General features: G+C 47.7%; 1 protein-coding gene across 1 annotated transcript; it reads left to right on the top strand.

Moving 5' to 3' along the window:
* The first annotated feature begins 2,231 nt into the window (after window positions 1-2,231).
* On the top strand, window positions 2,232-27,093 carry LOC144146381 (uncharacterized). The gene is made up of 4 exons (XM_077678337.1): window positions 2,232-3,077; window positions 22,377-22,620; window positions 23,156-23,395; window positions 26,915-27,093. Exons 1-4 carry the CDS (start codon window positions 2,232-2,234, stop codon window positions 27,091-27,093), a joined length of 1,509 nt encoding a protein of 502 aa, XP_077534463.1.
* The last annotated feature ends 585 nt before the right edge of the window (window positions 27,094-27,678 follow it).

The following is a 27,678-nucleotide window of genomic DNA, read 5'->3' as shown; positions in this document are numbered from 1 at the left end:
CAACCGATCGCCGTCCCTTCCAGACCATTTCAACAGATTGGAATGGACCTTTTAGGCCCGTTCCCTACGTCACGATCACAGAACAAGTGGATTGTCGTAGCGACAGACTACATGACGCGCTATGCAGAGACCGCCGCTCTTCCGAGGGGGACTGCACAAGAAGTGGCAAAGTTCTTTATAAGCCAAGTTGTGCTGCGACATGGAGCCCCGGAAGTCCTAATCACCGACCGCGGAACGGCATTTACTGCGGAGCTGATGCAAGGAGTATTACGCTACAGCAACATGGATCACCGAAGAACGACGGCGTACCACCCCCAAACGAACGGACTAACAGAACGTCTGAACAAGACAATCGCAGATATGCTGTCAATGTACGTTGACGTTGAACATAAGACTTGGGACGAAGTGCTCCCGTATGTCACGTTTGCGTACAACACGGCTATCCAGGAGACGACGCAGCTGACGCCGTTCGAGCTTGTCTGCGGTAGAAGGCCGACTACGATGCTCGACGCCATGCTTCCGCATGTAGAAGACGACGACCTCAACGCCGACGTCCACGGATATCTTCAACGTGCGGAGGAGGCCCGCCAGCTCGCTCGAGTTCGTATAACGGACCAGCAGCTGGTGGATGCGGGCCGCTACAACCTCCGACGCCGAGACGCCGAGTACCAACCAGGGGATCGTGTGTGGGTTTGGACTCCCATCCGACGCCGCGGACTCAGTGAGAAGCTCCTGCGACGGTATTTCGGACCCTACCAGATTCTACGACGTGTCGGACAACTTACCTACGAGGTGATCCCCGATGGTGATTCCGGAACATCACGACGACGCACGCGGCCCGAAGTCGTCCACGTGGTTCGCTTAAAACCTTTCTACGGTCGATAACAAATTTTATTTTTATTTTTGGACTGTCGCTTATGTTAGCATCGGGTCGATGCACCCTTAGAGGGGGGTAATGCCGCGAACCATACATTGGCTTTGTTTATTTGTGTTTTGCTTTTACCGCCCGGCTGCGCCGGTCTGTGTTATCTCTGCGCCAAGGGAAGCGCGTGCTCCATTCTTTCTTGCTGTGCCGCATGTGTTATCTGTTCTGATAGGGAGAGCATTCCGATCTAACGTGAACATCCCGGAATAATCTTCTTGCATCTACAATGTTCTCGATGCGAATCGACGGTTCCAGAACCACGCGCGCCGAAAGATAAAAAGCCTGCAGAGCAGACGCCGGGGCATTCGATTCGACGACACTCGCCGACGCAAGTCACTTTGTTGACCGCTGCTTCGCCGCCTCTGTATTCTTTTGAGTTGTTAGGGGAGCACAAGTTCGCTCCAATAAACGTGTTTCTCATTCAAGACAACTGCATCGTCCTTGTCTTCGCGACAATATATATATATATATATATATATATATATATATATATATATAAAATCTAGACATTGATAAACTCACAAAGCGCGCAGAAATTATAAGTAAAGACTCGGATACACAGCAATAACAATAACAAACAATGTTTACTTACGTAGCGGCAACGGGACTTGCCTTCATCAGAGTAAAGTTACATGATTTTGTGTAACTTTATGTAACTTTACTCTGATGTAAAGTAAAGTAACTCTGATAAAGTAACTTTAATCATGTGACTTTACTCTGATGAAGGCAAGTCCCGTTGCCGCTACGTAAGTAAACATTGTTTGTTATTGTTCTTGCTGTGTATCCGACTCTTTACTTATACTTTATATATATATATATATATATATATATATATATATATATAGTCTGGTTAGATAAAAACTCACGCAGAGCGCGAAAAAATAAGGTTGGCAAAGACAGAGACACACGAGAAAGACGTAGAAAATAGAAATAGGTTTACTGACGTTTCAGGACGAGGACTTACTTTCTTCAGAGTACAGAATAAGTTCGTTTCAGAGTTATATATATTGTCACGTGCCAGTCTGTGGGATGAGAGCATTATTAAGTAGGACAGACATGCTAATCCCCCGCGTGGGTACGTGCCGTGTGATGGGCACAGCAGAGGACGACGAAGGAGCGCGTTAGCTAGCGGCTCGTGTGCTCGGTTCTTGGTCGCCATATTGCTAGCCACCAACCGGTGCTCTGTGTGTTTCCTCTGGCAAGTTAGGCACCTCGCCTAATAAATACTTTGCCCCTGCGTCTTCGCCAAGACAACTTCTCTGCGCCCCTGTTTGACAGGACGCAACACTGGTGGAGGGTGCTTCCGATGCCCCGTACGCCCCCGGACGTTATCCCCGAGAGACCTTCGCCCGTCCACACTCCGGTTCATCGGTGTAGCCGCCGGAAACTCGGCCTTCCTCCAGAACAGGGCCCTCTCTTGGAGTCTACATCAAGAAGGCACGCTTCTCAGCCAGAGGTAATGGCGCAGGCAATGCCTACTACGGTGACTTTTCAGCAGCCGCGCGAACCCGCCCACTTCCACGGAGAGGATTACGAAGACGTTGAGGACTGGCTTGAACAGTTCGAGCGTGTGGCTGCATTCAACCAGTGGAGTGCCACCCAAAAGCTTCAGCAAGCCTATTTTGCTCTTGAGGACGGTGCACGAACGTGGTTCGAGAATTGGGAAGCAAGCCTGCGCACTTGGGAGGACTTTCGTCGCGAGGTCCAAGCGAAATTCGCCAATGCCGACCGCCGCGAACAAGCACAGCGTCTCCTGGAAGCACGGACTCAAAAACCTAACGAGAGTGTGGCTATGTTCGCGGAGGACATGGCCCGACTGTTCAAGCGAGCCGACCCAGACATGGCAGAATGTAAAAAATTACGCCATCTCATGCATGGCGTAAAAGAACAGCTTTTCGCTGGTCTCGTCCGAAATCCGCCACGAACGGTCCAAGAATTCATCCGCGAGGCTACTGCCATTGAGAGGGCACTACAACAGCGCTCCCGACAATACGACCGCACGGGCGCCAAAACATCGTCGAGCATCTCTGCTGTCATGGCCACGGATGACGACAACCGCCTTCGGGATCTCATCCGCGCTGTGTTGAGAGAAGAGCTCGCTAAGTGCGGCATCATCCCATCGGGGCCCATACAGGCCTCCGTCGCCGACATAGTGCGCGATGAAATTCGCAACGCGATTTCCCTACCAGCAGTGCAGCCAGCGTCACCATGCCCAGTTTCCTACGCCACGGCTCTCACTGTCCAGGCTCCCGCCGCAACCACTAGACCTGCCGCGCCGCTTCTTCCATACCACCCGCCGCACCCAGCCGAATGCTGGCCACAACAAGCAGTCCCTCTTACTGCCCAACAGCAGTTTCGTAATAACTCTTCGGTCCGTCCGCAACAATACTATCGTCCCCAAGTACGCAAGACCGACCTTTGGCGAACTCCGGACAACCAGCCGCTCTGCTATCACTGTGGCGAACCAGGGCACATTTATCGCCGGTGCCCCTACCGTGAAATTGGACTGCCTGGATTCCTACCCAACGCGGTTCGGCCCCAATTCGGAGAAAGACCGGTCGCCATTTCCGACTACCTCGCCGAGCGTCGAGCTACTGCACCACTCCGCCGATCGCGTTCGCCGTCCCCAGCTTCCCAAGGTTCGCCCAGCCGCCGCACTCCTGGAGGGCCACCTACCCGGCGCTCTGCAACGCCACCTCGGGGAAACTAGATGACGCAACCTTGGGAGGCAAGGTTGCCAGTAATTGAAGCTCCGAAGGCCTCCCTCTACCGCCGGCAGTTGGGGAACCGGCAGCCCAAAACTTCGACGTCGACGTGAACGCGCGGCCCGAACTTACAGTTTTTCTCGACGGACAAGAAATGACCGCATTAGTGGACACCGGGGCGGACTACTCGATAATTAGTCGGGAACTCTCTGACAGGCTCAGAAAGGTCAAGACGCCATGGGATGGACCTCAGATTCGGAATGCCGGGGGTCACCTAATGACGCCTGTCGGAAAATGTAGCGCGAGGGTACGCATTGGTGACTCGGACTTCGTCGGTACGTTCGTCGTCCTTCCGGGGTGCTGCAGAGAGCTTATTATAGGAATGGACTTCTTGCGCGATCATGATGCGGTAATCGACGTCGGCGAAGGCTTTGTGAGTTTTTCTACGAAAAACACACCAGAACGTACCGGCAACCGACCCATACACCTGAGAATTGTCGGTGACGAAGTTAGCCTACCACCAAGATACTGCATGCTTGTTTCCGTTAGGTGTGATAACCTATTAAGCGGCCCTGGTATTGCCGAGGTCCTGAGTCCCCTTCTTCTGGAAAGTGGGATCGCCATTGATGGGGGCCTGTTGACGCTAGCGTGCGGCGAAGCGGAGGTACTGCTGACAAACTTCACCAATGAACGTCGACAAGTCGCAAAGGGAACGAAGGTTGCCGTCTTCGAAGACATCGACAACGCAATGGACTGCTTCGTTCTACAGAGTCAAGCGTCAGCCGTGGTGCCAAATAAGCTCGAAATCGACGTTAACCGTAACCTCCCGCCGACAGAGCAACGCCAGCTTTCTGAGCTCTTAAACAGTTTCCGGGACTGCTTTTCGTCGACGTCGGGTCCGCCAAACCCAGTTGGTCAAACACCGAATAATTACTGCCGCAAATGAAAGACCGGTTCGGCAGAACCCCTACCGAGTGTCCGCGAAAGAACGCGATGCGATAAGGCAGCAGGTGGACCAGATGCTAGACGACGACGTCATTCAGCCGTCGACAAGCCCCTGGGCGTCACCCGTCGTCATGGTCAAAAAGAAGGATGGCAGCTTGAGATTCTGCGTCGATTATCGCAAACTGAACCAAGTCACCAAAAAAGACGTATATCCTCTGCCGAGAATAGACGACTCACTCGATCGATTACGACATGCCCGCTACTTTTCGTCAATGGACTTAAAGAGCGGATACTGGCAAATCGAAGTCGATGAGCGTGACCGTGAAAAGACCGCATTTGTTACTCCCGACGGGCTTTATGAGTTCAAAGTTCTTCCTTTTGGTTTGTGCTCAGCGCCTGCAACATTTCAAAGAATGATGGACACGGTTCTGTCTGGATTGAAGTGGCAAACGTGTTTGGTATACCTAGACGACGTCGTCGTGTTTTCCAGGACCTTTCAAGAGCACTTGGAGCGATTGACGTCCGTTCTTCAGGCTATCCGATCTGCCGCACTGACACTAAAACCAGAAAAATGCCACTTCGGGTATGAAGAACTATTCTTTCTCGGTCACGTTGTCAGTCGAGCTGGCGTACGCCCGGATCCTGATAAACTTGATGCCGTGTCGAAGTTCTGCACGCCTACCGACAAAAAGAGCATTCGGCGTTTTCTGTGGCTGTGCTCTTATTACCGGAGATTCATAGCGAACTTCTCCCACATTGCGGCCCCACTCACTCGCCTCACACGTGACGACGTAGCTTTCATCTGGAGTGATGAACAGCAAGAGGCGTTTGACGAGCTCCGGCGGCGCTTACAGACACCACCTGTTCTGGCTCATTTCGACGAGGATGCCGAAACTATGGTTCACACGGATGCCAGCAATGTGGGGCTCGGCGCTGTTCTCGTCCAGTGGCAAGACGGCGCCGAAAAAGTCATCGCTTACGCCAGCCGAACACTATCACGGGCCGAAAGCAACTACTCGGCCACCGAGAAAGAGTGCCTTGCTGTTGTTTGGGCCCTCCTCAAATTCCGACCATACCTTTATGGGCGTCATTTTACCGTCGTGAGCGACCACCATTCCCTCTGCTGGCTCACGAACCTTAAGAATCCTACTGGCCGTCTTGCGCGATGGAGCTTAAGGCTCCAGGAATTTGACATGACCATCATACACAAATCCGGCAAGCGGCATTCAGACGCAGACTGCCTTTCAAGAGCTCCTGTTGGCCTTGCCCCCGCCGATGACGACGACAGCGATGATGCCGCGCTAATCGGAGTTCTGGACGCACCCACCATTTCGGAGCAGCAGCGCGCGGATCCGGAACTACGATCGCTGTTTGATTTTTTACAAGGCCACGCTACCGTCGTGCCGAAGGCATTTGCCAGAGGACTGTCCTCATTCTGTCTGCGGAGCAACGTTCTCTATAAGAGAAATTTCGCGTCGAGTGGGAGTAACTACCTGCTCGTCGTACCCAACCTTCTCAGGAATGAAATCTTGCAGGCCTGTCACGACGAGCCTAGCGCCGGTCACTTCGGTTACACACGTACGCTGGCACGGATCAAGCAGAAGTACTACTGGCCGAAGCTATCGGCCACCGTACGGCAGTATGTACGAACTTGCCGGGACTGCCAGCGACGGAAAGCACCACCCGGCCGACCAGCCGGACTTCTGCAGCCCGTTCAGGTTCCTAGAACCTGAACGGGGCCCCTGAAGGGGCCCCTGACCCTTGTCCATCTGGCGGGGCCCCCGGCCATCATGCCGCGTTGCGCCATTGCCGGGGGTGAAAGAGTCTGGCGGCTTGTCCTGCCACAGGCGGTTGCGAGTTGAGCGTCCATCGTGGCTGTGGAAGGCACCATGCGAATTCGTGTTCCTTGGTGGCGCCGGGCACCTACCGGTAAAATAGGTACAAGCGACTCCCCGGCCTGGCGCTCGGCCCTTGTGTGGGACTACAACGCTTGGGAAGTTCACCCGGCTTGCACGGGAAATCACCCCTATGGAATGGGGCGGCTGCAAAATCGCAGGAACTTTTTTTTTTTGTTGCGTCCTGTCAAACAGGGGCGCAGAGAAGTTGTCTTGGCGAAGACGCAGGGGCAAAGTATTTATTAGGCGAAGTGCCTAACTTGCCAGAGGAAACACACAGAGCACCGGTTGGTGGCTAGCAATATGGCGACCAAGAACCGAGCACACGAGCCGCTAGCTAACGCGCTCCTTCGTCGTCCTCTGCTGTGCCCATCACACGGCACGTACCCACGCGGGGGATTAGCATGTCTGTCCTACTTAATAATGCTCTCATCCCACAGACTGGCACGTGACAATATACAGAAAATGTAGCAGGGGTGAGGGCAAGGTTAGAGAAGGGAGGGTCTGTACAATTACATGATGGTTGGTGGGTAGCAAAAGAATGAAGAGAGAGCGGAAAAAAAATATAAAAAGGGTAATAAGAACACACAGTCATGAGGTACGCACATGGGAAAGAAAGAGAGAAACACCAAACAGAAAAAATTAACAAGGTAATTCCCCCCTCCCCCGTGGCAACAGGGGTGAAAGAGGGGTCTAAACAAGATATACCGTTGCACGTGTTTGACAAGGGCGAAAAAATTAGTCTCGCGGAACGAAGAATGTCCAAAGAAGATATGCCCATGCACACAAAGGGCGAACATCTGTCCATACACACCCTTTCTAAGAATCGGGGTAAGGTCATTGGAACATGAGACACTTGGCTTCTGCTGTTGGGAGGCAAGGGTCGCGCCCAAAAGCAGTAGGACAGGCAATTTCGACAGGAAATGAGTGTACATTGGTATACAAAGAGCGAGGAATAAAAGTACAGGGTCAAACAAGTCAGCAAAACAAAGAAAACAGGCAGGTGCACGCGTATGACGCGGCAGCAGATAGTATAATTCTGGGCGGCGCATGTTACCAGTTATGCCGAGGCGGTCAGCAACGAATATTACAAAACAACACTACATGGAAAGAGGACACGAAAGCAATCACACACGCTCACGTACACAAATTGATTACAAGGTGGGAATATCAAAGCTAACAATAGTACTGCAGCCTTATACCCAGATCATAATGTGCAGACTTGTTTTTAAGATTTGGTTTAGTGAAGCCATTGTGCTAAAAAACGCGGTGCTAGCACGGAACTATACCCATATACAGGAGCTCGCCAACTGATAGGAGAATATTATAAAGAAAAAGAAATGAACAGGCGTAATACTAGCCTGAGAAATTCAGCGGAAATTTTAATCGGAGGAAAGACACGTCAATTTCCCATAATTTTCATTGATGCCAAACGACGCTGACTTAAACCTATAGATGCGGTAGGACTCGCGAACCTCGCGATCATGATGCGTTATAAAACTAGATTCAAGAATTGTGGCCTTCAGTTGTTCAAAAGAATGACCAGGAGTGTTAACATGCTTTGATAGAGGCAAAGAAGGGCAGGTTTTTGCATGAGAACGGTGATTGTTAAACCTCAAGCGAAAGGGTGTTTCAGTCTGGCCGATGTATTGTTTGCCGCAGAGGGTGCATTCCAGCAGGTATACTACGTTGGCGGAATCACAGTTAAAGTTCCCTTTTACATTAAAATAATAGTTTGAGGCTGTGCTGGCGGCGCGTTGTGCAGTGGTCATTTGTGGGCATACCTTACACCGTGGTTTGTTACCGGGCATGCAACCAGTAGTCTGTGGTCGGCTGATGCTGGATTTAGTGAGAACGTCGCCCACATTTTTGCGGCGTATATAAACAACGCGTGGCAGCTCGGGAAATATTCTCTTTAGGCGTTCACTTTGAGCAAGGATATTGTGATGTTTCCTTAATATGGATTCAACTTTTGGAGAAGAGGCCGAATGGATCAAAACTAGGGTTGTTTGATGATTGGGTTTTGGAGCTTTTTTGCGGAGAATGTCGGAGCGGTTCAACTGGTTAGCTCGTGTAATCGCGTCATCGATCACCTGCTCTGGGTATTTTTATTCAAGGGCGCGGTTTCAACTTCTCTGCAGTTGGAATCGAAATCGGCCTGGCTTGTGCAGATTCGCCTAAAACGGTGGCATTGGCTATAAGGTAGTGCAGTCTTGGAGTGCCTGACAGGACTGCTGTGGAAGTGAAAATACTGGCGCGTGTCCGTAGGTTTCCTACAGAGATTAGTCTGAAGCCTGCCCTGAGAAACTGTGACAGTAACATCCAGGAAATTTATGCTGTGCGTAGAGTAGGAATGAGGGAGGAAGATAGTAGGATGCCCAAGGTTAAAAGCCTCAATAAAGGCAAGTAGTTATATTTCACCCTGCTGCCATATCATGAATATATCATCTATATATCTGTTATAGTACAATGACATCAAATTTTGGGTTTCGAGGAAGTGTGACTCCAGACATCCCATAATAATATTCGTAAAGTTGGGCCCGATTTTGGTGCCCACTGACGTTCCGCGGACTTGCACGCAATTCACACCATCAAAATCAAAATTGTTAATTTCAAGGATAAGGTGAAGGAAAGTTTCAAGGGTGAGAGAATCGATAGGTTTGTCACCCGCCGACCCCTCATGCGCACATGATACAGCGGTGATTCCATCCGCATGCGGAATGTTTGTGTATAGCGACACGATATCCAGGGAAACAAGTAAACAGTTGTTAGGAATTTCTATCTCCATTATATACGAGAGAAAATAATTTGTATCCTTAATGAAGGATGGAAAGCTGAGGGAAATGTCGTGAATCAGAGAGTCCACATAGTGCGAGAGGTTCTTGGTGACAGTACCAATGCCAGAAACAATGGGGTGACCTGGGTTGTTATTTTTATGAATCGTAGAGAGAAGGTAGAATCTACCTGCTGCTGGGCTTAAGGGGATAAGTGAACGAGCAGTTGTTTCAGTAATTTCCTAATTTTGAACAAGCACATTGAGTTTATCTTTGAGAATTAGCTTATAATCATTAGTGGGATCATTAGGGAGTACTCTGTAGAACGTGGATTCTGATAGTTGTCTATTAGCCTCGTTGATATAGTCGGCTTTGTCGAGGATCACGATGGCGCCTCCTTTATCGCTCGGTCTGATTACAATTTCGGGGCAACCTGCGAGTTCTTCCAGGGCTTTCTTTTCCTTGCTTGTGATGTTTCCTTTCCTTGCTTGTGAACTCTTTCCGCCGTAACATCACAAGCAAGGAAAAGAAAGGCCTGTAAGAACTCGCAGGTTGCCATGAAATAGTAATCAATCCTCCCGATAAATAAGGAGGCGCCATCGTGATCCTCGAAAAATCCGACTATATCAACGAGGCTAATAGACATCAATCAGAATCCACGTTCTACAGAGCACTCCCTAGTGATCCCAGTAATGATTATAAGATAATTTTCAAAGATAAACTCAATGTGCTTGTTCAAAATCAGGAAATTACTGAAACAACTGCTCGTTCCCTTATCCCCTTAAGCCCAGTAGCAGGTAGATTCTACCTTCTCGCTACGATTCATAAAAATAACACCCCAGGTCACCCCATTGTTTCTGGCATTGGTACTGCCACCAAGAACCTCTCGCACTATGTGGACTCTCTGATTCAAGACATTTCCCTCAGCTTTCCATCCTTCATTAAGGATACAAATTATTTTCTCTCGGATATTCTGGAGATAGAAATTCCTAACAACTGTTTACTTGTTTCCCTGGATATCGTGTCGCTATACACAAACATTCCGCATGCGGATGGAATCACCGCTGTATCATGTGCGTATGAGGGGTCGGCGGGTCACAAACCTATCGATTCTCTCACCCTTGAAACTTTCTTTCACCTTATCCTTGAACTTAACAATTTTGAGTTTGATGGTGTCAATTACGTGCAAGTCCGCGGAACGTCAGTGGGCACCAAAATCGGGCCCAACTTTACGAATATCATTATGGGATGTCTGGAGTCAAACTTCCTCGAAACCCAAAATTTGATGTCATTGTACTACAAAAGAAGTATCCATGACATATTCATGATATGCCAGCACGGTGAAATAGAACTTCTTGCGTTTATTGAGGCTTTTAACCTTGCGTATCCTACTATCTCCCTCTCTCATTCCTACTCTACGCACAGCATAAATTTCCTGGATGTTACTGTCACAGTTTCTCAGGGCAGGCTTCAGACTAATCTCTATAGAAAACCTGCGGACAAGCGCCAGTATTTTCACTTCCACAGCACTCATGTCAGGCACTACAAGACTGCACTACCTTATAGCCAATCTCACCGTTTTAGGTGAATCTGCACAAGCCAGGCGGATTTGGATTCCAACTGCAAAGAACTTAGAACCGCGCTCTTGAATAAAAAATACCCAGAGCAGGTGATCGATGACGTGATTACACAAGCTAACCAGTTGAACCACACCTACATTCTCCGCAAAAAAGCTCCAAAACCCAATCAACAAACAAACCTCGTTTTGACACATTCGGCCTCTTCTCCGAAAGTTGCATCCATATTAAGGAAACATCACAATATCCTTGCTCAAAGTGAACGCCTAAAGAGAATATTTCCCGAGCCGCCACGCGTCGTTTGTAGACGCAGCAAAAAATTGGGCGAGGTCCTCACTAAATCCAGCATCCGCCGACCACGCATGCCCTGTAACAAACCACGTGTAAGGTATGCCCACAAATGACCACCACACAGCGCGCCGCCAGCACAGCTTCAAACTAATATGTTAATCTAAAAGGGAACTTTAACTATGATTCCGCCAACGTCGTATACCTGCTGGAATGCACCCTCTGCGGGAAACAATACATCGGCCAGACTGAAACACCCTTTCGTTTGAGGTTTAATAATCACCGTTCTCATGCAAAAACCTGCCCTTCTTTGCCTCTATTTATTTATTTATTCACAATACCCCTAAAGTCCCCCGTTAGGGGGTATTACATAGGGGGGCTACATAGCACACGTGTTGTATTAGTGCAGTAAAGCGGAAAAAATAAACAAAAAGAAGCAGAAATGTTCACACTGAGAACGCAAATAAATACACATTGTAAACTTAAAAAAAGTGATAACGCAGTAACCAAATCATTAGAGCAAACAAAAAAGACAGGAATATAATACAGATGGTTCAAATTCAACCACGACACGATGTACAATCTATCAGAACAACAAGAACAAAAATAAAATACAGAGCAAAAATGAAAATGTTCAGTACACAATTTCAAGGACGGGGAAAAAAAAATCCACAAAGAAGATGAAAGCGCTAGGTTACCTGTTGAATTAGTTCCTGGAATTTCGTGTTGTGTTTTTGAGAAGGATATGAGATGGTAGATTATTCCATTGGACTATTGTACGTGGAATGAAAGACCGGGCAAAGGCAGATGAGCGGAAATTTGTGCGTTTAAGTTTGTAGGAGTGGTCTCGGCAAGGGAAAATGACTGGAGTTGGCTCGAAGAAATCATCGTGAAGTGACGCGTGGTGATACAGCTTATGGAACAGTGATAGGTGGGAAAGTTGGCGGCGATGTACTAGATCAGGTAGTTCGGCGCGACATTTTAGTGCTGTGACGCTAGAATGAGGTGAGTAGTCTGAATATATGAAGCGAGCAGCCCGGTTTTGCAGACATTCAATATCAGTTACGATGTATGCCTGATGGGGATCCCAAATGGCTGATGCATACTCAATTTTAGGACTTATTAGTGTAGTAAAGGCAAGTTTTCGAATGTCAGAAGGAGCATGTTTAAGGTTACGCTTTAGAAAACCGAAAGAGCGATTAGCGGGAGCCAGGGTGTGTTTTATGTGATAATGCCATGACAGATCGGTTTGAAGGTGAACTCCTAGATATTTATAAGTAGATACGAGGTCAATTGAACGCTTATTGAGCACGTAGGAGGTAGGAAAGCGGGAGGCGCGATTAGTGAAGGACATATACTTAATTTTATAATGGTTTAGGGTCATTAGCCAAGATGAGCACCTTGCATTGATAGCGTTAATACCAGTTTGCAAAGCTTCACGGCCATTATCGCAAGAAATTATTCGGTAAATCACACAGTCACTAGCAAAGATTCTTATTCGGGAAGAGACACAGGATGGTAAGTCGTTAATATAGATTAAAAACAGTAGCGGTCCTAGTACGCTGCCCTGGGGGACTCAGGAAGTAACAGGTTTGATAGAAGAGGTACAAGTGTTAGCAGACGTGAACTGTAGGCGTGATAAAAGGAAATCTTTTACCCATGATAAAATGTTAGAGTGAATGTTAAGCCGAGAAAGTTTTGTGAGGAGCCTGTGATGAGGAACACGGTCGAAGGCTTTTGAAAAGTCCAGAAAAATGGCGTCAACTTGGGATCCATCGTCGAGAGATGAATGAATGTCATGAATGAAACCTGCGAGGTGTGTGTCACAAGAATATCCTCTGTGAAATCCGTGTTGGTACCTATGTATGATGTTATGATCCTCCAGGTAGTTGATAATTTGTGTATGTATTATATGTTCGAGGAGTTTACAAATGTTACTGGTTTACCAAATAGGACGATAATTTAGGGGAGAAGAGCGTTCCCCAGATTTGAAGATTGAGATTACTTTTGCAATTCGCCGGTCATGGGGTATGCAACCTGATGATAAGGATTGGGAAAAAAGAGCACACTGTATGGGACAAATGCTAGCTGATAAATGTTTGAGTATTTTGTTATTGAAGCCCGCATGATCCGAGGCAGTAGAAATTTTGAGTCGATTGAGCAATGAAAATATTCCAGCTTCAGTGATTGTTATTTCAGGCGTGCTGATGTCTGGAATGGAGTTAACTTTAGGGCATGAGGCGGTGGCATCACACGTAAATACTGATATGAAGGCGTCGTTTAAAACCTGTGCACACTGAGACATGGGAATGGCATCATTATTACTGTCAGTGAGGATGATGTCAGGATGGCTAAGAGGATTGATAACACGCCAAAATTTCCGAGCATTATTTTTTAACATAGATGATAAGTCATGTTTGAAAAAATGACGGCGACTTGATGCAAGCAGTGACTGATATTCTTTATCGCATCGTTGGTAACGCAGCCAGCTATCGGAAAAGTGGTCTCTTTTATTGGCGCGGCAATAAATACGTTTTTTTTTGTTATTGAGGCGTCAAAGTCGCTTGTTATACAAAGGAGCGGTGTTTTCTGTTTTTATGGTGATAATTGGGATGAACCTGTTGAATAAATTAGTAAGTGCGTTTTTGAAAATGACCCAATTATCTTCAACTGAACGGGAACTGTGTTCTTCCTAGAAATTATCTGCGAATGAGAACAGTTCATTGTTAATGCTTGTGTAGTCAGCCCTATTGTAACATCTTATTTGTTTTTTAGTAGTTTTGCGCTTGATAGGAGAAATGTGAAGCATACCACTAAGGATGTCGTGGTCCGATAGCCCATCGAGATGCGTGATGACAGACAAAATATCAGGGTCGTTGGTAAAAACTAAGTCGAGAACGTAAGCCGATGTGGACGAACTGCGCCTGGACGACTAATTAATTGAACCAGTGAAAAATCGAACAAGACTGAACAAAGTTATGCGCTTCGGTTTGGCCATCCGTAACCGATTGAGTGGACCAGGAAATGTTAGAAAAGTTGAAATCGACAAGAATTAAGAGTAGAGAATTTGGAAAAAGGGAGCAGATTAGTTTCAGCACACGGGTAAATTCACTTGAAAAATCAGTATTCTCATCGGGTGGCCGGTAAAAAACGCCAACAATTAGGTCACGAATACCACACTTTATGGAAACCCATACACATTCCAAAAAAGAACTAACATACACAGGCAGGCAAGTACGTCATTTGTTACCGCTAGAAGAACGCCACCTCCTTTTCTGTGTTTTCTATCACAACGGAAGAACCTATAGTTAGCCCAGGTTAGAAAAAACTGCTTTCCGGAACGTCCTCGTTTAACCACGTTTCAGTAAGCGCAATAATTGATGGAGTGCTAGAATCGTCCAGGGAGGAGAGCGGTATGCTTTTTGACCGAACGCTTCTGATATTTGTGTACAAAAAAAGGAGGCTACTAGAACGGACCTTTTGTTGGATGGACAGCAATTTTGTGTTGAATGGGAAGTGAGAGGGGAATGCAGTCATACCGTGGTTGGATTTGGAACAGGTGCCGCTTGATTTGCAATAGTGTCCCACACGTACACGTCGTTGTTTATGCGTAGCCTGTCAAAAATGAGCTTCCCACGGTCACCATCCTTTTTATTTGTTTTTGAAAACTGCAGTAAGTTTCGCCGTTTGTCACGAACTGGCTTCGAAAAGTCACGTGGCAAGCCGTATCAAAGCATGTTAACACTCCTGGTCATTCTTTTGAACAACTGAAGGCCACAATTCTTGAATCTAGTTTTAAAACGCATCACGATCGCTTGGTTCGCGAGTCCTACCTCATCTATAGGTTTAAGTCAGCGTCGTTTGGCATCAATGAAAGTTATGGCAAATTGACGTGTCTTTCCTCCGATTAAAATTTCGGCTGCATTTCTCAGGGTAGTGTTACGCCTGTTCATTTCTTTCCCCCTGTAATATTCTCCTATCAGTTGGCGAGCTTCCGTAAATGGGTATAGTTTCGTGCTAGCACCGCGTTTTTTAGCACAATGGCTTCACTAAACCAAATCCTAAAAACAAGTCTGGTCATAGTGATCTGGGTAGAAGGCTGCAGTACCATTGTTACCTTTGATATTCTTTCCTTGTAATCAATTTGTGTACGCGAGCGCATGTGTCTGCTTTCGAGTCCTCTTTGTACTGTTGTTTTCTAATATTCGTTGCTGACCGCCTCGGTATTCCCTGAACTGGTACCATGCGCCGGCCAGATGAATACTATCTGCTGCCGCGTCATACGCGTGCACCTGCCTGTTTTCTTTCTTTTCGTGACTTGTTTGACCTTGTCCTTTTTTCCCCGCTCTTTGTAAACCAATGTACACTCATTTCCTGTCAAAACTGCCTGTCGTACTGCTTTTGGGCGCGACCCTTGCCTCCCACCATCAGAAGCCAAGTGTCTCATGTTCCAATGACCTTACCCTGATTCTTAGAACGGGTGTGTATGGGCAGATGTGCGCCTTTTGTGTGCATGGGCATATCTTCTTTGGACCTTCTTCGTTCCGCGTGACTAATTTTTTTGCCCTTGTCAAACAGGTGCATGGGCATATCTTGTTTTGACCCCTCTTTCACCCCTGTTGCCACGGGGGAGGGGGGGAATTACCTTGTTAATTTTTTGTTTGGTTTTTCTCTCTTTCTTTCCCATGTGCGTACCACGTGACTATGTGTTCTTATTATCCTTTTTATAATTTTTTTCCGCTGTCTCGTTATTCTTTTACTACCCACCAACCATGATCCAATTGTACAAACTCTCCCTTGTCTTACGTTGTCCTCGACCTTGCTACATTTTCTCTTTATATATAACTCTGAAACGAACTTATTTGGTACTCTGAAGAAAGGAAGTTCGCTTCCTGAAACGTCAGTAAACTTATTTCTATTTTCTACGTCTTTCTCGTGTCTCTTTGTCTCTACTAACCTTATAAATATATATATATTTATATATATATACATATATATTACACGTAAAGAGCCGGGTACGCAGCAAGAACAAGAAAAAGAAGGCTTACTGACGTAGTTGCAACGGGACTTACCTTCATGAGAGTACAGTGATATGATTTGGTTCTCACAAACATTTGGAACAGAATTCTTATATACCTTTGTGGAAAACTGTGAGAAAGAAGAAAACTGTCCTGAAACATTGGCAACAATCGTGGTTTCTACCTTGTTGGAAGTTTTCTTTTTTTGTGTCCTCCACCATCTTCCAAGTTTTATTGCTCCCGCACTCACTCACATCATCACTCACTTCATTCTTCACTTTGGCACTAGTGATTTAAAGCAAAACACCGCTATAAGCACTATCGCGGCCATGAGAACTCTTGTTGACGACTTTCGGACCAATGGGCCCAACGCCAAGATAACCCTCAAAACAGTACTTCCCAGGATCAAAAACAAACACAAGCCAGACAGACAGACTTATAGCTCACTCACAAAGGTCAGCTAAGCTTAACGACTTCCTCGTGGAACTTGGACACTACAAAGGAAACGTTGACGTCATCCATCATGGAAAACTTCACCACGACCCCTAGGTCACCTGCCCAAGGACAGACTACACCCTAACTTTCGAGGCGTCGGACTGATTTCCGAAAACATCAAGTACAGGTTGAGGAACTCATTTAAGGTGACGCTCCCCTCTACACGCATCAGCCTCCAGTCCGCGGACAGCACAGAACAACAAAACCAACCCAACATCCCCAATAATAGCAAAATGTCACGTCCACGTAAGAGTAGCACATGTGACGCCAGACACAAACCGTGAACGTGGCCACAACACCAGCTGCACAGCCGGCAACCGAACAACCTGACCCACCAAAGACATCACGCTCAGTGTTCACGCCGACCCAAACATGCACTAGAACACAAACAAGCACCTAAACAGGCATAGATGTGGATCTCACCCCTAGCAGACCCCCTAACAACTGACTCCAAGCAAAAAAGTGTCACCCTGGAAGTCTGCTCAAAACAAACACAAATGACTACCACCTAGTAGACCGGATGCTCCAACCCCTAAATCCCACTCTTTCCTTAATGATCGAAAACTAGCCGGCAAACAAACCAACGTCAAATTTCATCTCAAAACTTACTTTTCGTATCTCCAAAGCAAACAGATCCCCAAAGGTCTCGGCCTAAAAGTTAGTTGTTCCCATGGTGTGCTCCTTCCTGAACTAGCTGCCAGGTGGCAATGTATTCTAAATATTGCTTCGCTTTCTCTCCTAGAGATTCTTAGAGACCATCGTACTAGCCAACTCAGCCTCTTCATTGAGCAGATTGAAGCTCTTCCACTAACTGAGCAGGACAATCTAGACCTTAATATTTTATAAATCACAAAGAAATTGATCTTAGCAGTACGCAGGCGGTTGAGGTTCAATGTGACCAGATTCATTCGTGAAATACAGCTTGCACTGTAGAACATCAACATCTTAATAACCAGGACTATGGAGTTTTATAGTATTAGGTAGTGTAACGTCCCCCATTGATCCATAGATTGCTTTAGTACAACCTCCTACCCCAGCCAATATTCCTATAGAAGAAACGAGCTCCCTCGGTACCTGCCCCAGCAACGTTATTGACATTTCGAGAACACAAACAGCCGACGAAAAAGGTATCCTACAACGAGGTCTATCTATCTGCGCCTCAAATAACCGTGGGAATGAATACGAGTTGCATAAAGATTTCAGACAATTTTCTCGGAGAATGAGGCAAAGCGAGTTTTTTTGGGAAAAACAGGACCAACCTGATATTAAAATAGCCATGAAGACAAAATACAAGTTTGTTTATTTCGGAAGATTTTGTGTTTTATTGTGTCCCCAGAGCTTGTCCGGATACAAATGGTGCTTTATTCACTGAGACACGTATCAATTTAAGTTAAAATTTTGATTTTCCCGCTAAATCGTGTGTTTTCATGGTCTGGAATGACATCCCAGGAACCGAACGCTCTGGTGCCTAGGGTTCCTTGATCCACGCGCCCGCCGTACAGGCTAGATACACACATACGCTGACGCCGCCATTTTGGGTCCCTCGCTCGCCGCAAAAGCAAGTCATTGTATCAAAACCGCGCTAAACTTATCGCGACAATGCGGTTTACTGGTGAAGTTTGAATCATCTTATCTGTTTCGCCTTGCTGTGTCTCGTGGGAAACGAAAAGAACAACGTGTTCAGCAAGTTGACCTAATTGCGGCGGCACGGGACCATTAAAAGGGTTTCTCCACCCTGCTGCAAAGTCATGTGTTTGTTTACGTTACTGAACCTAAATGGCGCCACCATACCGTCGCAAGCCATATGTAAAACTGGCTTGTTCTTGTTCTGGGAGGAAATAATCGTATCGTGAAACATAGTGCTCCCTCGAAAAATACGGTCCCGTATGACACCGTTGCTTGTGTCACTCAGCCGGTGTCGTCTGAGACAACCCCAAAGCCCCGCAGTCCTGTGGAGCTAAACTAAGCATAGTGCGCGCAAGACCAAAAGCAGTACGAATCACTACTTTTATGTTTACACGTGCTTTGGTAACTTCCAATGTTTGTCGCACCACTCTTATATCTTTAAAAAGAATGTGCCGCATATTTAAGCAAAAATTGCTGCTCGTTCTGCAAGCTTATAAACTCAGCCTAATTGCGTTTGCTTTTTCCGGCCTCAGGTAATCGCAGAGAAGTCTGGTATGACATAATAGGTTCTGTTGCGGGAAATGAGCGACTGGGTCGCATGTCCATTTCATTTTTTCTAATTATATAGCTTATTTGCGCGAAGTATACGTTAAAACTGGTGTCAGTGTGACTCTAACGACGGCGTCATTTGAATGAACCAAACTTGTGCTCTGTATTCATGGCTGCTTTAAAGAGGGCACCCTCCACAGTCCTAGCACTTTGACTACAGATGTAGATCAATCTCCAGAATTATATGTCTACGTACAGTCAGTATCAAGAGAAATATTGACAAGAACTAAGCAACCAAACAAGCCCAAGAACCTTACCCCGTCGAAAGAATTACCCTGAATAGTCTATCAGCCAGAACCGACATAGTCATAAAGCTAGACGACAAAGGTGGTAGCGTAGTTGTTTTACCTGTGGGAAAATAAAAAGATGAAGCTAAGAGGCAGCTCAAGAACACTTGCCACTACAAGCTCTTAGATAATGATCCGAGCCAGGATTACAGCCTAACAATCCTTCAGAGCCTCACATATCTGCGGTCTAGAGAATTAATAACGACCAGTGACTTAAATTTTACGAAACCGAATAACAAGCAGGCACGACATTTTTACCTCCTCTCAAAAGTCCACAAAGTCCCCGCAAAATTATGTTTTACTGCCGCAATTAGTGGCAGACCCATAGTTTCGCATAACAATACCCCAACCGAAGCATTATCTCTGTTTCTGCATCATTACCTATCCAACATTCCAGCTCGTCTTTCTTCATTCGTTCAGGACACCCCCACTTCCTCCGTATAATAGAAGAGATAAATAAGGGTGGGCGCCTACCCAGTGGAACCCTCGTTGTTACTCTTGACGTTGCCGTATTGGATACAAGCCTCCCTTTCTTCGAAAGAATCGGAGCTATTTCAAAAGGTTTATTGGAGAACCCGCACCAACATGCGCCAAAAGTGTACATAACTTCGACAAAAGTAGTTTCAACTCTCCAATATTTTGAATTTGACTCGTCCTACATTTTGCAAGTTTCGGGGCCCAGCATGGCTACTCCATTCGCGCTGACCTATGCCAATGATTTCATGGGGCGACGTGAAGTCACCCAGTTAAACTCTTTGCCGTATGAACCTCAGGTTTACCTCCGCTACATAGACGAAATCTTCTTAATTTGGGAACACGGTCGCACGACTATAAAAACGTCTATATCTCCTCTCAAATCGTCGCATCCGACTATTAAATTCTCCTGCAAGCATTCTGAAAAAGAAGTGAACTTTTCGGATACTACCGTCATTCTAGACGACGGTAAACGTAAAACCACGCTTTTTAGAAAACCAACAGACAGGCAGCGGTATCTAGATTAGAAATCCCATCACCCGAGACACTGCATACAAGGGATCATTGTTGGACCAGCCACCAGATTTAGAAGAGTATACAGTGATTACAGGCACTACGCAAACCATCTAGACAAACTCAAGTCCACCGTTATGAACAGGAACCACCCCAAAAGCTCGCTCGATCAGGTGTACCAACGTGCATCTAATCTCAAAAGGGTTGCCGTGCTCAACAGAGACAAAACGAAAAGGCCAGGCCACCTGCCCTAATAAGTAATTTTCAAACGCTCTCCCAAACGTAAATAATGTCCTGCGGAAATACTACCCCATTTTAGCCAGTAACGATCAACTTAAAAAGAAGTTCACGGAAGCACCAAGGGTTACCTATCGGACAAATAGGAAGAATGCATGCTAAAATAGGGCCTTCGAAGCAACCAGTCATAGCCAGCTGCTCCCATCCAAGATGCTGAACTTGCAGGCACATGCAAACAGATTGCATTGTAAAAAACACAGCCAATAAGTATGTTCACAAGTATAATCCAAGTTTTACGTTCACTTCATCAATTATTGTGTATAAGTTATAATGTTAAATGTGCCACAAACAGTATGTAGCCCAAACGAGTCAACCTATGTGCGTACGTCTTAACGGACAAAGGGCAGATACTCCTAACAAATCCTACATAGCTGTAGCGCAGCATTTCTACCAACCAGGCCACAATTTTGATGACCTTAGGTTGTATATACTTCAGTCAAACTTTACGTCTCCTAGGGACAGAAAATACCGATAATCCTATTTAATTCACAAATTCACCTCCATGGAGCCTGCTGGAATTATGCGCCTATGGCAACTTGGAATCCTTGCGATTTTCAAAGGGAATACAGCAATAAGCCCTGTCTTGCTTGTACCTTATCCAAAGAATATAACCCCGCCCTCGCCCTTCTTATGTGGTCACCTAATTCCTATTGTTTTCATTCCTTAGCTTCGAGTTTAGTACGGGAAGCCATCCCTCCAACCTGTTTTCTGGAACTTCATTTTGTTTTTATTCCTGGCTCTCTTTTTTGCTCCGCTTCGAATTGTGCCCGGATGGTCCCTCTGACTTTATATTTTCGTTTTTGAGTTTCAGGAAAAGCATGTTCCAGGAATGTTGCTGCTAGCGATACGTGCCATTTCATTTGTAATGTTATTGTTTTTTTGTGTGTATGTGTGTGCGTGTGTGCGTGCTTTTTTTCCCTTTTTTTCCTAGACCTAGTTATTCCCCCCTTCTCTACCTTTTATTTTCACCTGAGGCTAGCAGATATTTTCTTATAAGAACTCGTCTCACCGCCTGTTCTGCTTCCGGCGTTTCTCAGAACACTTCCAGAGGCCACGTGGCGGGTCAACGAACACCCCGTCATCCTTTCTGTCCAAGAATTTCCCAGAATATCAACCCCCGCCCGGCTGATTTTCCTCTTACCGACTTCGCGGCTCAAACTATACAACCTTCTATCCCCCTCAATATCTCAATAACTCCAAAACCAATCCCTTTTCTCAATTCCAATAACTTCTTTCCTCTCACCTGGGGATCTAACCTATATAAAGCGTGCCAGCCACACGAGGGGCTGCACTGACAAAGGCAAGTCGCTTTGGTAAAACGTTGGCAACAATCGTGGTTGCTACCTTCTTCGAAGTTTTCTTTTCTTGTTTTCTCTACCATCTTCGAAGTGTTATTGCTCCCTACATATATATATATATATATATATATATATATATATTGTAAGCGCTGGTTAGTGCCCCGACACCAGAGGAATGTGCGTCCGGACAATCCCCCGGTAGTTCTACACAAACGGTATGTGCGAAGTACTAGCAGAAGGGTATGCGCCAGTGGACTCGTACACCGGACGCCTGTCTTCCACATGCAATCATGCTTCATCATCGTCATCAGTTGTCTATCATCATCAACGCCCGTCTTGGTTGTTCTCTGGGGCTCGCTCCCTGTCACGTAGGACAAGGCTCGCCCAATAAAGACGTTCCCCAAGACTACTGGTGCGCGCCTTACAAGTGGTGGAGGTAAGCTCCTTCGATCCCGTGTACCTCGACCCCCGGCCTACCCCTGGAGCTCCGCTCAGGTCGGCGCAAGGCGCAAGCAATCACTATGACGCAAGGTGGCCCTACCGATGTGAACGCCGTTATGGGTGCTCCCTCGGCGAGTTTATCGGCGCCAGCCTGGACAATAACCTGCCGGCAGCGCGAACCCCGGTCTTTTACTGGGCTTCCCCATGAGGACGTGGAGGACTGGCTGGATCATTACGAGCGAGTCAGCTCCTTCAATCGATGGGACGATTGCCTCAAGCTGAGGCACGTCGGCTTTTACCTTGACCTAATAGCCGAGACATGGTACCACAACAATGAGCGCGACTTGCCTGACTGGCAGCGCTTCACATCGGAGCTGCGGCGAGTCTTCGGTGCGTCATCTATGCGTACCGAAGCCGCCAAGAAGAAATTGGACGAGCGCGTGCAACGACCTGGTGAGTCCTACACGTCGTACATTGAGGACGTCATCGCCTTATGCCGCCGTGCGGATACAGACATGACGGAGGAAAGCCGAGTGCGCCATGTCCTCAAAGGAATTTCCCCCTTGGCATTTAACGCGCTGGCCGCACAAAACCCTACCACCATTAGCCAGATTGTCCCGACGCGCCAGCGCCTCGATGACCTTCAGTCACTACGTCGGTAGCCAATCCAGTGGGATAGCCGCGCCTCGACGGACGAAGCCGATTTGCGCTATTTGATACGTTCGATCATCCGCGAGGAACTGGCAGTGCAGACATCGCACGGTTTGTCCGAACCACGCCGCGAGGCCTCCATACCGGGTCTGCGTGAACTAATCAAGCAGGAACTGGCTTCCCTTGTGCCTCCCTCAGAACCTAGAACGAACGTTCACCCAGTCTCTGACCCCGCCTTGGTGGCTCCACTGCCTTTTGCTCCCAGTGCACCAGTTCTGACGGCACCTCTCCCTGAACCTGCATGTTCCCCTCTGGCAACTGTCTCTGCTCCTGTCAGTCGACCGCCTGTCCCTTCGCATCCAGGCCAAGTCAATCCTTACCCAGTGCCACCTGCTGTTCCTCCGCAGTTTGCGTACGGCTACCCGGCTTGGCATCTTCCGCGACCCATCTGCTTCTATTGCGGCATCCGGGGGCATGTCTCCCGCTTCTGTAGACGGCGCCAACAAGACGAAAGACTCGCCTACTCCACCATCCCACAAGGCAGCCGTCAGCCATCCTACCAATACTACTCCCAACGGTTCCACGACGCCAGACGTTTGCCCTCGCCTAACGACCACCCGGATCAGCAACGCAGCCCCCGGGTCCCGAGAAGAAGTTCGCCGTCCGCCTCCCGCCACCGCTCTGTCTCGCCGCTTCGTCCGGCCTCCCAGGGCGCCAACTACCACACGGAAAACTAGAAACTGCAGTTTCTGGGGGCGAAACTGGGTTGCGATGGATTTCTAGAAGTCCCCCTGAGCGGCCATCAAACACATTATCTGTTGTTGTTGAAGGAATTGATGTGGAAGCTCTTGTCGACACTGGTGCTAGTATTTCTATAATTCGGGAAGACGTGTGTTCCAAATTGCGTAAAGTACGAACCCCCTACCCTGGTCCCTCTCTACGTGGTGCTAACAACGCCATGATCCAACCTTCCGGAGTCTGTACAGCCCGTGTTACCATTGCCAGCATTCGACATCACATTCAGCTCGCAGTACTACCTTCATGTGTTCATCAGATGATATTGGGTTGGGACTTTCTTAAATCGGCGTCTGCTGTGATCTCGTGCAAAGAACCCTTGCTTCGTATGACCGACACTGACCTGGCCAGTGTTTCTGATTCCCCGGAACTACAACTGGTGGCCGCCTCCTGCGATTTTTCTCTGCCTCCTGGACAAGAAGCTATGCTCTCCGTTCACTGTGCCGAAATTCTCGATGGCGATGTGTTTATTACTCCTACCGGAAAGTTCTCTCTTCGCGGTCTTCTTGTACCCCCCTGCCTAATACGGTTTTCTCGTGGAACTGCTCTTCTGGTCGCACAGAATACTTCGACCGAGACTATTTTATTACCTCAAGGCGCGACAATTGCTTCTGTTCCGCGCGACGAAGCAGTGAGCGTCATTTCCTTCGAGTCTATTTCATCTGCAGAATGCTCGGCCGGTCATAAATCACCATCGCACACCATTGATGATACTATCAGTTCTGATCTCACACCGGAGCAAAAGAAAACACTATTCGATCTTCTGGCCAAGCACGAAACCCTATTTGACTCCACCTCCTCCTCCGTTTTGCGGCAAACATCCGCAGCCACCCACCGAATAGAAACAGATGGTTCTTGCATTATTCGCCGCCGCCCATATCGCGTCTCACCAAAGGAGCGAAAAATCATTCAGGAACAAGTCGACGATATGCTCAAAAACAAGATAGTCCGTCCTTCAACGAGTTCATGGTCGTCACCTGTTGTTTTAGTCCAGAAGAAGGATGGTTCCGTGCGGTTTTGTGTCGGTTACCGGGCGCTAAATAACATCACCCGCAAAGATGTATACCCGATGCCTCGCATCGATGATGCTCTAGACACTTTGCAAGGTGCAGAATACTTTTCAAGTCTAGACCTGAGATCGGGGTATTGGCAAATACCTATGCACGAACAAGACAAAGAAAAAACAGCATTTGCCACGCCTGACGGTCTTTACGAGTTTAACGTAATGCCGTTCGGGTTGTGCAATGCCCCGGCGACATTCGAAAGAATGATCTACACGGTCCTGCGTGGTTTGAAATGGAAGACGTGCTTATGTTATCTTGATGACATAGTTATATTTTCTACCACTTTCGAAGAACACCTTCAGCGCCTCAATGACGTTTTAACTTGCCTTGCCAATGCCGGACTGACCCTCAATACGAAGAATTGCCGATTCGCAAGTACATCTATTAAAGTATTGGGCCATCTAGTTAGCAAGGAAGGAATCCGGCCCGACCCTGATAAAGTGAATGCTGTGCTGAATTTCTCGCGCCCAGACCGCCAAAAAGAACTCCGAAGCTTCTTAGGATTGGCATCCTACTTTCGTCGTTTCATCCGAAACTTCGCTTCAATTGCTACGCCCCTACACAAACTCCTGGCATCTGGTACCCCATTTATGTGGTCCGAGGACTGTGAAACAGCCTTTAAAAAATTGAAGCACGCACTTACTTCCGACCCTGTTCTCGGACACTTCGATCAGGAAGCACCGACCATCCTTCACACCGACGCCAGCGGACACGGAATTGGGGCTGTGTTATTACAGCGAAGACCTTCCAACGTAGAGCAAGTAATTGCCTACGCAAGTCGCACTTTGACACCTGCGGAAAGGAACTATACGATAACAGAACAGGAGTGTCTTGCAGTAGTTTGGGCCGTCCAGAAATTCCGGCCATACTTGTACGGGCGGGATTTCACTGTGGTCACTGACCATCACGCTCTTTGTTGGTTGGCTTCCCTCAAGAACTTAACTGGGAGGCTTGGACGCTGGGTGCTTCGTTTGCAACAATACAACTACCACGTTGTGTACAAGTCCGGCAAGAAGCACACAGATGCAGACGCCCTCTCACGTTGCCCGTTATCCTCGACCCAAGATGGTATTCGGCGTCTTCTGAAACAATGCAATCCTTAAATATTGCGCCAGTGGACTCTCGCGTGGAACCACCCAGTGATTTCAGTGCTTTCCAAAAAAACGACAGCTACTGCCGGAAGCTCATTGACCAATTGAGCGGGGCGAGTCGACCCAGCAACAGCCGCTCACGACGACAGCTACACAAATTTAGAATTATTAACGGCACTCTTCACCGCTACAACTACCATCCAACAGGCGACAGATGGGTGCCCGTCATTCCCCGTCTTCTTCAACCCAAAATTTTGGAGGCATTTCACGACGATGCTGTCGCAGGTCATTTAGCCTTCCACAAGACATTCGACCGCATAAGAAGGCGATACTTCTGGCCCGGCTTATCCGCTAGCGTGGCGAAATATGTTGCGTCGTGTGCCGCGTGTCAGTATCGCAAGCGACCCACTTCCGGCCCCGCAGGGACACTCCAACCCCTGCCTTGTCCCTCATCTCCATTTGAAGTTGTAGGGATTGATCTCTATGGCCCTCTCCCCGTTACCTCGGCAGGACATCGGTGGATTGTTACCGCCGTAGACCACCTCACTCGCTACGCGGAAACGGCTTCTGTTCCCACAGGCTGCGCTACCGAGGTGGCTGAATTCTTTTTGAAGAATATTTTCTTACGCCATGGACCTTCCCGAGTTCTTCTTAGCGACCGAGGTCGTGTATTTCTTTCTGGCGCGCTTGGAGAGGTTCTCCGCGCAGCCGAGACTGTTCACCGCACTACGTCCAGCTACCATCCTCAAACGAACGGCCTGACCGAACGGTTCCACCGCACCCTTTCCGACATGATTTCTTCTTACATTCAACCGGACCACAAAAACTGGGACATTATTCTTCCGTTCGTCACGTACGCATATAATACCGCCGTTCAAAGTACTACAGGATTTTCGCCATTTTTCCTTGTTTATGGCCGCCAACCAGCTTCTGTTCTTGATACGTCTTTCTTGTCCGCACCAGTACTTCCCAGAACCAACATACCCGATGAGTTCATTTCTCGACTGGATCATACCCGTCATCTAGCTCGTCTCAGGACAACAGCTACACAAGAAGAGCGCAAGGCCAATTATGACGCCACGCATCGCGTTGTCTCATTCAAAGCTGGTGATGAAGTTCTGCTTTCTACTCCCCTTCGTGCCCCAGGACTTTGTGAGAAGTTCTTGCCCCGCTACATCGGACCTTACACCATTGTAGAGCAGACTTCTCCTGTGAATTACCGAGTGACCCCCAACGCTAGTGTCACCGACCGTCGCTGTCGTGGACCCGAGACCGTGCACGTTTCCCGGCTCAAGCCATTTTTCTCTCGGTCTACACACTCTTAGCGCCCGAGTCGGCCGCTCCACAAAGGGGGGGGATATTGTAAGCGCTGGTTAGTGCCCCGACACCAGAGGAATGTGCGTCCGGACAATCCCCCGGTAGTTGTACACAAACGGTATGTGCGAAGTACTAGCAGAAGGGTATGCGCCAGTGGACTCGTACACCGGACGCCTGTCTTCCACATGCAATCATGCTTCATCATCGTCATCAGTTGTCTATCATCATCAACGCCCGTCTTGGTTTTTCTCTGGGGCTCGCTCCCTGTCACGTAGGACAAGGCTCGCCTAATAAAGACGTTCCCCAAGACTACTGGTGCGCGCCTTACAATATATATATATATATATATATATATATATGGTGAATCAGAATAGGAAATGAGGGGCTCGTTGAAAATAAGACACAAAAAAGAATTGGCGGTCAAGAAGACCTCGCAAAACAAAGGGGAGGATGTAGTAGCTCAAGATCAAGAATTTGGAAAATAAGAAACTGGAGAAAAATCGCCCGCCAGGTGGGATCCGAACCCACCACCTCCAGAATACCGGTCTGGTGCGATAACCACTACGCTAGCGGCGGTGCTACGTAAGCCTCGA

The sequence above is a fragment of the Haemaphysalis longicornis genome, unplaced genomic scaffold (genome assembly GCF_048455015.1).
Source record: "Haemaphysalis longicornis isolate Haplotype H1 unplaced genomic scaffold, Haemaphysalis longicornis Haplotype H1 scaffold_7, whole genome shotgun sequence".
In the NCBI taxonomy this organism is placed as follows: Eukaryota; Metazoa; Arthropoda; class Arachnida; order Ixodida; family Ixodidae; genus Haemaphysalis; species Haemaphysalis longicornis.
The sequence above is the reverse complement of the archived record's forward strand: the minus strand, read 5'-3'. Positions and strand labels throughout refer to the sequence as shown.

Excerpts from the sequence above, each read along its gene's own strand:
- LOC144146381 (XM_077678337.1), top strand. The coding sequence starts at position 2,232 with ATGCCCCGTACGCCCCCGGACGTTATCCCCGAGAGACCTTCGCCCGTC. Across the intron at positions 3,078-22,376 it reads AGGCCTCCGTCGCCGACATA|GACGTGGAGGACTGGCTGGA; the intron begins GTGCGCGATGAA and ends CTTCCCCATGAG. Across the intron at positions 22,621-23,155 it reads CGAGCGCGTGCAACGACCTG|TCGACCGCCTGTCCCTTCGC; the intron begins GTGAGTCCTACA and ends TGCTCCTGTCAG.